The 13023-nt window shown below is 46.8% G+C and overlaps 1 protein-coding gene across 1 annotated transcript in view; it reads left to right on the top strand.

The window, feature by feature from the left end:
• The window catches only part of CNTNAP1 (contactin associated protein 1), a 48411-nt gene that overhangs the window by 12475 nt on the left and 22913 nt on the right, over positions 1 to 13023 (top strand). The window contains exons 5-10 of the mRNA XM_084857354.1: positions 451 to 654; positions 1845 to 2029; positions 2274 to 2417; positions 3680 to 3953; positions 9434 to 9583; positions 11989 to 12160. Of these exons, the coding sequence (XP_084713480.1) occupies positions 451 to 654; positions 1845 to 2029; positions 2274 to 2417; positions 3680 to 3953; positions 9434 to 9583; positions 11989 to 12160 (1129 nt within the window). The remainder of the gene's footprint in view (positions 1 to 450; positions 655 to 1844; positions 2030 to 2273; positions 2418 to 3679; positions 3954 to 9433; positions 9584 to 11988; positions 12161 to 13023) is intronic.

Genomic DNA, 13023 nt, shown 5'->3' with positions numbered 1-13023 from the left:
GCATGGTAGGCTGTGGTGGGTGCCAGGCAGCCATTTTGAATATTTAACACCCAACTATCGTTTGTTGTGTTGTGCGGCAGGCCATGGGCGGCAGGCCGTGGTATGTTGCTGGGTTATGTGAGGGTTGTTTAACCCTTGCTCAGCCCCCACCGCATGAGACGACAAACTGTGGCCGGGTGTTGAATATTCAAAATAGCCACCCATACATGCTGCAGCCCTCCATGACTGTTCAGTTGTGTGAACCGGCCAAGAGAGAGGGAGAAGCCTTGGTCACTGGCCCAGGCCTTTAGCATTGATCGGGAGCTCTGTGTGCCTGCAAGCTTAGAACTGCCCAGTGTGCTGTTGGTCTCATTTGGGATCACATTGGTCATGGTAAGTCAGGAGGCTGCTTGAAGAAGAGACTGGACTTACAACAGCCATTCATCTGTTTGTTCCTTCTCTTTCCTGCAGAGTCTGATGTCCTGTATTTTGACGGTGATGATGCCATTGCCTACAGGTTCCGCCCCCAAACTGTCTGTACCACCCAGGACATCATTGGGTTCAACTTTAAGACGATGGAGCGCGAGGGCATCTTGATGTATGGGGCAGGGTCCCAGGGAGACTACATCAGTGTGGAGCTGCGGCAGGCCCAGTTGGTCCTTAGCATGAGCCTTGGTGAGGTGGGGAGGGATAAGTGTGCCCTGGCTAGCTGCAAGGGCAGTAGTTGGGCGCTGGCGGGAGGGGCATAACTGCCGCCGTGTGGAATTCCAAACGAGGGGCGATGACACATCTTCCCAACCTTAGTTGGCATGATTATATTGCATATATTCCAATTGTATTGTTACACAATCCCCACTTCTCTCAGCAGTGAGCAACCCTAGAGCAACAACACTACAGGGTTCAGGTCTATTTGAACAAGGACTGGAAGGGCCTGCACTTGTAGGCAGGTGCTGTTTCCCAGCACTGGAGAGCAAAGCATGTGTGCCCCCCTCCCCAATAGAGCAGCACTGGAGACTCCGGCTGTCTTGGTGTCTGTGTGTTTACAAATATAGAATGAGTGTATATTAGAATCAAGGAGACTCTGCAGGCAGCACATCCACTAATTCCACATCATATCTCCCAAAGAGCAACTTCACCCCAAATACATGTCACCTCCAGTCAACTCATTGTTCTCTCCATTTGTGACTAAATTCAAACAGCAGTGGCTTCTTATAATACATTCTACCTTTCATCCTGAGAACCTATTTCTCTTCTTTGTGATCTAAATTCAAATAGCAAAACTGTTTCCAGTTGCCTCTCTGGCCTTCCCCCAAACTTTCTGGTGAGTGTGACATTACATCAGGTTGATCAGGCAGAAACATAGTGATAGGCCCAGTCAGAATAATCAAGACAGCCAAACTCATAACAGAGCAAGCAGGCGCACCCCCACCCCCTGCAGACACCGTCTATGTACAGTCACAAAGAGGGAAAAGAAAAGGATGGTGGTGGCGATGGTGCCTTCGAGTTCGTCTCACATGGTTCAAGCAGCGTGGGTCTCTAAAAGCTCCTGCCACATGAAGCCAAAGTTGTCTGAAGCGTTCCTTCTGTCCTATGTTAACTTTTCCCTAGTTGCAAGATCCGAGAGGCTCTTGACCTATTGCTCTATTTGTGTGTGTTGTGTGGTGGGGGGACATGCTTTGCTTTCCAGTGATGAAAAACTGGGCCTGGTCACTAGTGCAGCCCCTTCCACCCTGGGGACATGCACTGGCTTAATGAATGCCCAAAGGAAAAGTCTGTTTTTGGAGGGGTATTGAAAAGTTTTAAAACTTACCTGCCTCTGCTTTTTTGTTGGCCCCGTCCTGTTGACATGTGTTTCTGCTCCCCAGGCAACAGTTCACTGAACACTAGTGGAGGGGAGACAACAATGAAATTGGGAAGTCTCCTGGATGACCAGCACTGGCACCAGTTTCGTCTTGACCGCTACAGGCAATATGTCAACTTCAGCCTAGATGGGGAAGTCCTGCAGTTCCGCCTCAATGGGGAGTTTGAGCAGCTTGACCTTGACACAGAGGTGATGTGCTGGGATGGTGGTCAGCTGCTCTAAGTTGCGCTGGTATTTATACAATGCCTTGACCAGGGATTTGAAATAAAAGCCCAAATCAAATACTCTTCTCCTCTTTCCTGCTTGGACCTTTTAATAACGCCCCAGCCCCTCTGTTGCACCACGAGAGCATGTTCTGCGTGTGGACATTGGGAGGCCATGCGCCTACTTGGCGCCCAGCTCAGTGGCTGTCTCCTTGTTCTGGCCTCTGCAGATCTTCTTTGGAGGAGTGATGAACCATGAGAAACAGCGCCTTGCCTATCGGCAGAACTTCCGTGGCTGCATGGAAAACATTGCCTACAACCTGGTCTATGTCACTGACTTGGCAAGACGCCGCAAGCCCTCTATCCGGTTTGAGGTGAAAATGAGTGTGATGCTGGATTAGCAGTGGGGAGATAATCTTACCTGGCAGCCCCTGGTTCTCTTGTAGGCCTGTTACAGAGCCTTTTCCCAGTTATTGCTGACTCTCCTCTGAGATTGTGTGAAAGCAGCTGACAAAAGTCCCTATGTAGGACTCTGGGATGGGCACTAATCTTTGTTTGGTGCTGGCATTAACCATGCTGCCCTCTGCACCCCTGTTTTCTATTCACATAAATTTGTAAGTGAACAGATTTACATAGAGATGCCTGGGAGGGAGCCTCCATTGTCATGTCCTTGAAACAAAAGGGATACTATAAGGGTAGCCCTAATTGCCCACTTCATGCAGGAAGCGAAGAAGGAAAGTTGAGGATGATTGGATGCATGTGTGGAGAAAAGCAGCAAAATATCAGACTTTCACCAAGAAGGGTCATTTTTTGTGACGGGAAAACTTTATTTTATTAATTGTAATGCATTTTTACTGAATAGGCTGCCAAGAGCAGCTTGCACAAGATGGCAGTCAGTGCCTAAAGGCTTACAATCTAAAAGACATGACATTAAAGGAAAAATGGATGTGGAGGAAAGGGGAGGGGAGGATGCAAACAGAGGCACAAATTCCTAAAATTAAGGAGTACTTATAATGACTAACTAGCTGGAAACACTTGGGGCAGCAGAGGAGACTGATGGAGCTGGTCTTTCAGCAGAACTGATGGAATGGCTCTGCTTCCCATCTCCCTCTGCTGCATTGCAAGGGGATGGCTGCTGCTTGGAGACAGTTGAGGGAGGACCCTGATGGAGCTGATCTTCAGGCAGATGTTTATATATTTGCTTATTTTGCATAATGTATTTGGATTCTGCTAGGCGTCCTTGCTAGGGCAAGGAGATATCTAAGGAAGTGAAAGTGCACCCCACCCCCTGGAAATCCATCTTGGCCTCTTTCCCACATTTTACCTACTTCTGAGGTTTCCCCAGGCATCGCCCAGCTGTTCTCAAGTGTGTGGTCATAGCCCTGAAGGTAAAGTGTATTTTATTCTAAGAGAAAGCAGAGATTTTCAGCGTGCAGAGTTGTGTGCCTGAAAGCAAATTCAGTTGTTACAGAGTGCGGTGGTTTGAACACCAAATGCGCATGTCCCTACGTTAATGAAATGTAAGCTTGGCATGCACATGTGCGCCTGTGCCCACACACACACGTGCACAGTTTATCTCTGCCTTACCCCGATCCTGCAGCCGCACCTCTCTTCACTGTGTCTTTCTCTGTTACAGGGCCGTGTGGGCTATGACTGTCGGGACAACCTCTTATTCCCCTTTACATTTGCTGGGGTCAACAACTTCTTGCAGGTGCCAGCGTATCCCCGGCGCAATCTACTGGCGGTCAGCTTCAGCTTCCGCTCATGGGATGTTGTGGGGCTGCTTATGTACACGTCTTTTGCTGATGACCTGGGCTGGCTTGAGATGGTGCTGAGTGATGGGCAAGTCAATGTCACCATTGCGCAGCCAAAAGCCAAAGCTAAAACGAAGAAGCTCGAATTTGCAGCAGGTAGGAGGAGGGAAGGTTGTTCACTTTTGAAAGGACTTCAGGGTAGCTTGGAAGTCCCATGAATCAGGGAGGAGGGCTGTCCTGAGGGGTAGGGTTGGCCATCTTGAAGAAGGAGGGGAGTTTCAGCCCAGTGTGGGATGAGTTGTGGCTGGCTGGCTGCTTCACCTGCAGGCCAAGCTACAGGGTTTAAGGGCCTGTAAGGTGGAAGGGATTCTGAGGCTTCTGATTCAGCAAGCCCCAGGTCTCCTCTGTGTAGGGAAGCTTTCTTGGCTGTGCTGGTTCTCGACTCCAGTTGGATTTCATGGCAATATATGGCCAATGCTGGAGAGCTGCATTCTCACTGCTGCCTTCCTGGAATTTCCACTGGCTTCTCACTGGAGGCTAATAATGAAGTTGTCGCCCCATCTCCTGGCCAGTCAGAATACAGTGGTAGTCCCTTGGCATCCCCTGGACAATTGGACATGCTTGCCTGACAGCTGACTCACACACATAGGGTAGGTGGGCGGGCATTGCTTCCAGAACGAAGAGGTGGGTCTGTGTGTAGGCCGACCCAGTCCCTGACTCTGCAGTGCTTGAGACGTCTTTATAGGATTCTTGTAAACAAGGGGACATGTCACAATTGTTCGTCACTTCTTTAGCTTGGGAAAGGAGGGTTTGAGCATGTTTCCCTCTCCATATTGGTTTGGGTGGAGGGGATGTTTTTCTCTCCTTGCACGCACTGCAGGATGGGTTTCCACTCATGCCAGGGTGTCAGGGTGTGTAGTGGGTAGCTCATGGTACAGAATTCCTGAAGTTTCAAGTCCCAAGGAAAATTCAACAAAGTTGCTTTAGGGCATAAAAACCAGGCTTGCTTTGAGTTGAGTTTTAGTGCTGGGCTTTCACCATGGAGAAGAGATCCAGGATTGGCCCAGTAGCTCAGTAACCCTATGATTTTGCAAGGAAATGAAAAAACTGGCCCAATTTGAGGAATGGAACACACATCATTTTATCTTGGGCTGAGTGGAAGAGCAGGACCTGCCTGAGTGGAAGAGTAGGACCTGCCCGGCTTGACTATGAACTGGGGCTTGGCATTTATATATCTTTTTTCTAAAAAAAAAAGACATAACTAGATGTAAGTATAGTATGTATGTAAGTATAGTGAAAACACATGTCTCTTTCTGTGGGAAGGGGTAGACTTGTTTGCCTTTTGGGGCCAAACTGGATGTGCCAATAATCATGCAATTAATAGCTGCATAATTGGTTATGTCTTTAAGTAGATAGCAGATGGTGGTGGGAGCTGGATTGGGACATGGCATAGGCAGTAGTGCAACTGCTAATTGCATTATTGTCAGATGTAGTTTGGCCCTCAGACACAGGTTTGCTACCATAGGTAGGAAAATATTGTATCAGTCGATAATATAGAGTAGGTCAGTCATTTTATGGAAGAAAAAAGGAAAAGCCTCAAAGTAATTGTAACAAGAAGTGTTTTTTCATTCTCAGAAAGGTACTTGAACAATATCTTCCAGGTCTACCAAAATCCAAGCAGATGAAGGCCATAATTTTGAGATGCCATAAATGATTTTTACTATATGAAACACGAATTCAGAAAAACACACATAACTAGACCACTATTTGTCTGATTCACTAAAATTTTGTTTTAATGGTGAACTCAAGATGCTATATTGAATAGGTTACTCTAGAAATATGAAGAAGCACCAAAGAACCAGTCATCTAAAGTCTCTAACTTGGATTTTTCATTACAGCTCTAAATCTGCTGCTGATAGGAGAAAGGATACGAACCTAAATTGAACGTTTGCTACTTTCAGTTCTGAAGGGGAACTGATCCCTTAGACAGAGCCCATGATTGAGGTAGGGTGGGCATGTGATAAGCACATTATTGTTGATGCAAAGGGAGTTAAGATTCACCAGTATTTTCTACCCAGAGCATCTCAACCAGCAGTGTGAAATTTGCAGTAGATCCAGACACCTCCTGCCAGGTCTTGTTCCACCATTTTCCCAACAACTAAGATCAGAATGGTCTTGACTCATGCACAGAGGTGACCACCCTGGCAAGACATCCCCAGTTGTCTTTTGCTAATGGGTAGACATGGATCCCACGAACATGACACGCACGTATTCAACTTTCACTTTTCTTCCAGACCAAGTGAAGCTGAATGATGCCACATGGACTGCCACGTGTGATCCACCATTGTGGTGGAAGTCCTTTGCCACCATATCCAGTGACCTGAAAGAAAGTAGCCTACAACTGGTGTTTCTAATGTTTGATGGTTTGTACACAGATCTGAGCTTCCTGGGATGCATAGATCACCTCATGGACAGTCCTGAACTAAAAGAAACTTTGAAAGTTATATACACACACACACACACACACATACATACACATATATATATACACACACACACGTACACACACACGCGCGTGCTGGGTATACAGTAGGGCAGCCTCACCCAAGCCAGGCGTGGCCCCCAGAGGTGTTGGACTACCACCCTCACCACTCTAGAATCATAGAATAGTAGGGTTGGAAGGGGCCTACAAGGCCATCGAGTCCAACCCCCTGCTCAGTGCAGGAATCCAAGTCAGAGCATCCCTGACAGATGGCTGTCCAGCCTCGTCTTGAACGCCTCCAGTGTGGGAGAGCCCACCACCTCCCCAGGTAATTGGTTCCATTGTCGTATTGCTCTAACAGCCAGGAAGTTTTTCCTGATGTTCAGCCGGAATCTGGCTTCCTGTAACTTGAGCCCATTATTCCGTGTCCTGCACTCTGGGATGACTGAGAAGAGATCCTGGCCTTCTTCTCTGTGACAACCTTTCAAGTACTTGAAGAGTGCTATCCTATCTTCCCTCAGTCTTCTCTTCTCAAGGCTAAACAGGCCCAGTTCTTTCAGTCTCTCTTCGTAGGGCTTTGTTTCCAGTCTTCTGATCATCTTTGTTGCCCTTCTCTGAACCCTCTCCAGTTTGTCTGCATCCTTCTTAAAGTGTGGTGCCCAGAACTGGACACAGTACTCCAGATGAGGCCTAACCAGTGCTGAGTAGAGGGGAACTAGTACTTCCTGGGATTTGGAAGCGATGCTTCTATGAATGCAGCCCCAAAGAGCATTTGCCTTTTTTGCAGCCACATCACACTGTTGGCTCATATTCAGCTTGTGATAGACAACAATTCCAAGATCTTTCTCGCTTGTAGTGTTGTTGAGCCACGTATCGCCCATCTTGTAACTGCATTTGGTTTCTTTTTCGCAGGTGCAGAACTTGGCATTGATCCCTATTAGATGACATTCTGTTGTTTTCTGCCCAGCGCTCCAGTCTATCCAGATCACTTTGAATTTTGTTTCTGTCTTCCAAAGTATTAGCTATCCCACCCAATTTTGTGTCATCTGCAAATTTGATCAGCATTCCCTGCACCTCCTCCTCCAAGTCATTAATAAAAATGGTGAAGAGCACTGGGCCCAGGACTGAGCCCTGCGGTACCCCACTTGTTACCTCTCCCCAGTTTGAGAAGGTCCCATTGATAAGCACTCTTTGAGTCCGATTCTGTAGCCAACTGTGGATCCACCGGATCGTTGTTTCATCTAGCCCACTTTGAGCTGGTTTGCTCATCAGGATAACATGGGGCACTTGGTTGAAAGCTTTGCTGAAGTCGAGGTATATGATGTCTACAGCATTCCCACGGTCTACAAGGGAGGTTACTTGATCAAAAAAATGAGATGAGATTTGTCTGGCAGGACTTGTTTTTGACAAATCCATGTTGGCTTCGAGTAATCACGGCATTGTTTTCAAGGTGCTTCCAGATGGATTGCTTTATCATCTGCTTCAGAATTTCCCCAGGGATTGATGTCAGACTGACTGGTCTGTAGTTCCCAGGTTCCTCCTTTTTACCCTTTTTGAAGATAGGGACAACATTAGCCCTCCTCCAGTCATCTGGCACTTCCCCCGTCCTCCATGATTTCTCAAAGAGAATAGACAGCGGTTCTGAGAGTTCTTCTGCCAGTTCCTCTATTACTCTAGGATGCAGTTCAGCCGGTTGACTCTGCTGTCTGGGACTGAGGGGAGTGGAAAGGCACGGGGCTGGGAAAGGCTACAGGGGGCACATGCTTGGTGGCAAGGAGAAAGCCTTGCTGGCGCTGCCCCCAGCCTTTTCCTAGCCGCTGAGGCTTTGTGAATTCCCGCTGCGTTTCAGTCCAGTGGAGGAGGCTGCCAGATAGTCCCAAGCCAAGTGAAGGAACAAATGCAGCATCAGCAGTGAGAATGTCTTTCATGGAAGATGTAGAGTTGTTGAATATTTCAGCATGCAGAGGACTGATAAAAGTTTAATAATCTTCAGAGCTTTATATTTGCCTGTGTCAAAGACAAGGAAGTACACTGATGAAGAGCAAGTTGCTACACTGGTCCAGTCCCCGTGCTGACTTTCTTGATTTGAATATTCCAGGTTTTGCTTTTATTTTCTCTTGTTACTGCTATCTGCAGCAGATTTAAAGCTATAATGAAAATAAAACCCAAGTTAGATGATTAGGCAGCCACTTCCTCAGTCCTTCTGCTTATTTCTAGAGTAAACTTCTTAAGATAGCATCTTAGGCACAGGTGAGAACTAGAGTAGGCCCACTGAAGCAATGGGACTTGTTAGTCTTAGGCCAGGCTAACTTAAGTCACATTGATTCCAGTGAGTCTACTCTTAAGTATGACTAAATCTGGATTCAACTCTGTGTCCATCTTTAATTAATTTATTATTATTTATTTATTTATTGCATTTATATCCCACCTTTTTTCCTCTTGCAAGGAACCCAAGGCAGTTTACATTAGCCTCCTCCTCTCCATTTTATCCTCACAACAACAACCCTGTGAGGTAGGTTGGGCTGAGAGTCTGTGATGGGCCCAAAGTCACCCAGTGAGCTTCCATGGCCAAGTGGGGACTAGAACCCAGATCTCCCAGCTCCCAGTCCAACATTCTCACCACTACACCACACTGGCTCTAATTTGACATGAGCTTTTAGTGAATCAGACTAATAGAGGTCCAGTTATGTGCACTTTTCTAGGTTCATGTTGCATGGAGCAAGAATCAACCATCCCCCAAATGGCAGCCTTCTCTCACTTGGATTTTGGTAAATTTTGGATATGTTGTTCAGGATACCTTTCTACTGAAGCATCCCAATCCCAAAAATCAAGTATGATTTTTTTTTTACGACAACTTTGAGGTAAAACTGTAAAATGAGTGGCCTAGAGGCTGTATAGGAAAAATGTATACAAGCATTTCATTAAACCCCCCATCATCAACATCATCATAATCATCATCATCATTCATATTATATTTGTCCTCAGAGTGATTAGTACACTCCAAAGAGCAGAGGTTTCACTCAGAGTGCTGGTGGGTCAAGAGGCCTGCGGCTGCAGTGTGAGGGTGAAGCCTCTCAGGGGTGGTGAGTGAAGAGTTGTTCGTTACCAGTCTTATTGTCATCACCTGTGCTGGATTCCTTCCCTCCATCCCCAGGATACCGCCTCAACGATGGCTTCTGGCATTCAGTGTCCTTGATGGTGCGTGAGACCTCGGCTGTCATCACCATCGATGACCAGAATGATGCCAGCTTCCGTGTTGACCGAGACATCCAGCTGCGCACAGGGAACCAGTACTTCTTCGGAGGTGGGTATTGCATTGAGAAAGGGTTGTGGGGGAACTGTTCCTCTTCTGAAGAGGATAGAATAAGGAGTGGTTAACTTTTACTTTGGGAGGACAGCAATGACAAATCTTGATAAAATAGTTAAGAGCAGAGACTTCACACTGACAACAAAGGTCCACGTAGTTAAAGCAATGGTATTCCCTGTAGTAACCTATGGCTGAGAGCTGGACCATAAGGAAGGCTGAGTGAAGGAAGATAGATGCTTTTGAACTGTGGTGCTGGAGGAAAATTTTGAGAGTGCCTTGGACTGCAAGAAGATCAACCCAGTCCATACTCCAGGAAATAAAGCCAGACTGCTCACTTGAGGGAATGATATTAAAGGCAAAACTGAAGTACTTTGGCCACATAATGAGAAGACAGGAGGCCCTGGAGAAGATGGTGATGCTAGGGAAAGTGGAAGGCAAAAGGAAGAGGGGCCGACCAAGGGCAAGGTGGATGGATGATATTCTGGAGGTGACGGGCTTGACCTTGGGGGAGCTGGGGGTGGCGACGGCTGACAGGAAGCTCTGGCGTGGGCTGGTCCATGAAGTCACAAAGAGTCGGAAGCGACTGACGGAATAAACAACAACAATGTATGACAACAGGCTCTGTCAGTCGAGGAAAGGCTTTGCAGATACATGTGGGGGTTTTGAGGATGAATATTAAAGGAGACAAGGCAGGCAGCTGAGGAGCTCGAGGTGGGAAGGCTTCCGGCCCGAAAGAGCAGTAGAGCAATGTGTTTGCCACAGTACTGCACAACGGCCAAACTTGGTGTTATGTCAGAATTGGGCTCCTCAGAATCACCATGTCATTATGGTCGCAGTTTTAAGGCACGTGAGCAATGCCTAATTAAATTTCAACATGGTGGAAAGGAGAATTGTGGGCTGAGTAGAGATTGCATAGCTAAGGAGCGAGAGTAATTAATATCACCACCTCCAAATGAATTAATTTTTATTTCTAAATATATGTGTGCGTGGAGCAGTGAGGACCTATTCCAGAATGTGCTTCCAGTCCAGATGGGGGCTCCATGCTGGTTTCTGCTGAAAAGTCTTTCCTCCTGGCTTCTCTTGGCAAGTAGGGGGCAACTTTCAGCAGAAAACTGGATTGCTTGAACGATCAAGCTGAAGATCTGTTGAATTAAGACAGTTTATCAGGAAAATTTCATTGTCTTTACCTCCATTCGATTTCAGGAATGCTGTGCAAACAGAGGTTGGAGTGGCAATGATGGCTCAAGAGAACTGAGCTTATTTTGAAGCACAGTCTGGCCTAAAGAGAGCTCCTTGCTGCTGAGGCTGCCAGGCCCCATGTCAAGCACAGTAGCTCTTATTTTTTTATATTTGGCAACAAGGCACTTAGGAGGTGTCCCCACGTCAACCTAGCCCATGATGGGTGGCTATCCACGCAGGGTGGGTTGTTTTGTGAACAGCCCACCCTGCGTGCTTAGTGCATCTGCCAGACAATTGGGCAAACAAGCCATAGTACGTGGCTTGTTTGCCCCTCGTCCCTCCCCTCTCCCACTCAGTCCTCCAGCCAGCTTCCCAAGGGACTTGGTGGCAGACTCGTCTTGTCTGCCAACAAGTCCCCCTTTCCACCTCCAATCAGGGTTGGATCCCTTTTTTAAAAATTTCCCCAGTCCCATTTTTGCACAAAAACGGGACTGGGAAATTTTTTGGCACACTTCCCTGTTTCCCAGGAAACAAACCATTGTTGGTTGGTGTGCCGTGCAAACTCAGTCTTCATCGCTTTTGGAAGAGGTTCCATTTGCTCTTGGACCTCTCTTTTAACTTGGTTGACCCAGGTTATGATTTCCATGAAATCTTCTGTTACTTGTGGAGTTTGAATTCTTACCTGCGCACTGTGGTTGGGGGCCATCTTGTCGCCTTGCCGTGGGCTGCTTTCATGCTGTTCACAGCAATGTTTTTTTGCATTAATCTTTTTTCTTTTTATTGTGGGTTTTTTTTTTCTTCCTTTCACAATTTGCTTTTTGTTTTGTTTTACAATGTTCTGAAGCCGGAAAGTAACCTGACTCTGCCAGGTAGCATCTTCTGGTGAGAAGTATCCAATTACCTCAGACCAGTATACTCATTAGCAGGTATACTAAGGATTTATAGGATATACTAAGGATATACTAAGTTAAGGATTCTGCCAGGGACAGGCCTCAGACTACCATTCTGATGGATGATGTCACTTCCGCCTCAGAATATTCTTTTTGTTTTATTTGGTTGGCTCTGGACTTTTCCATACTTAGAGTAGACATTGAAATCTGTGGCACTTAAGTTAGTCATGATTAACTTAATTCCCATTGATATTGTAGCCACTGTCGTTTCCCTCATGCGTGCGCTCTTTCTCTCGCTCACGCATTGCTGGGCCAATGTCTTGTGTGTTCCAGGCTGCCCCAAGCCAGCATCCCGTACTGGCTGCGCCTCCAACCAGACAGCCTTCCATGGGTGCATGCAGATGGTTAGTGTGGATCGGCAGCCCATCGAGTTAGACTTGGTTCGCCAGCATCGGCTTGGCAAGTACTTCGAGGTGTACTTCAACGTGTGTGGTGTCACTGATAGGTATGCTTGCGAAAGTGGAGATTCTGTCTGGGCAGGATTGTGACTTGAATTGGCAGGAGTGAGTGTGTGTGTGTGTGTGTGTGTGTGTGTGTGTAGGGGTGGCGTGGGGGGAGATCCAGGATTCTTTCCATATGCACTTGGGACAAGCCTCTAGCAATAGTATGGTAGGAGCCCATGGTCTGGAACTGTCTGAGGAGCACGTGTCCTTGCTGAAGCTAAGCAGGTCTTGTCAGTGCTTGCATTGGGAGTCAGTCTGGGACTCCCCACCCTCCTCCCCGGTACACTGCTTTGAATTCTGTGGAAGAAAAGCAAGAGATAAATGTTGAGTTCCCGGGTAGTGCCCAGAGAAACATCTTTATGTCCTACACTCTGGTCTCACTCTCAACATGTCTTCCAGGATGGTTGGGGCGCTGTTTAATGTTGGACTTGAAGGTGTATCTTCTGCCTTATGTTTGATTATATTGATGATATTATCCATTCAGTCGTGTCTGACTTTTGACGATTCTATGGATCATCTCTCTCCACGTATCCCGATCTTGTACTATTTCTTTTAGCTGTTCCATGCTCTGGTTGGTGTCAATTTTGGTACCAACCAGAGCCTTGTGCTTACTACTATTCTTTAGGAACGAGACTGAAAATAAACAAGCAAATACCATAGTGCCAGTTGATTGATCAATACTGTGTCCACATTTTGAATATTAGTGCAGTTCTGATCACCCTAATCTCAGAGGATCTGAGAAGGAGAGACCAGTTCAACTAAAATGATAATGGAAACAGAAAAAAGGTTTAGAGTGTGATTATTGTAAGCTTCCGAACTCAGACGCTTATGGTCATTCTATGCAGGGCAGGAGGAGCAGTGGAAG

The sequence above is a fragment of the Heloderma suspectum genome, chromosome 5 (assembly GCF_057233095.1).
Source record: "Heloderma suspectum isolate Gila_16-S chromosome 5, 16-S_ref, whole genome shotgun sequence".
NCBI lineage: Eukaryota > Metazoa > Chordata > Lepidosauria > Squamata > Helodermatidae > Heloderma > Heloderma suspectum.
The sequence above is the reverse complement of the archived record's forward strand: the minus strand, read 5'-3'. Positions and strand labels throughout refer to the sequence as shown.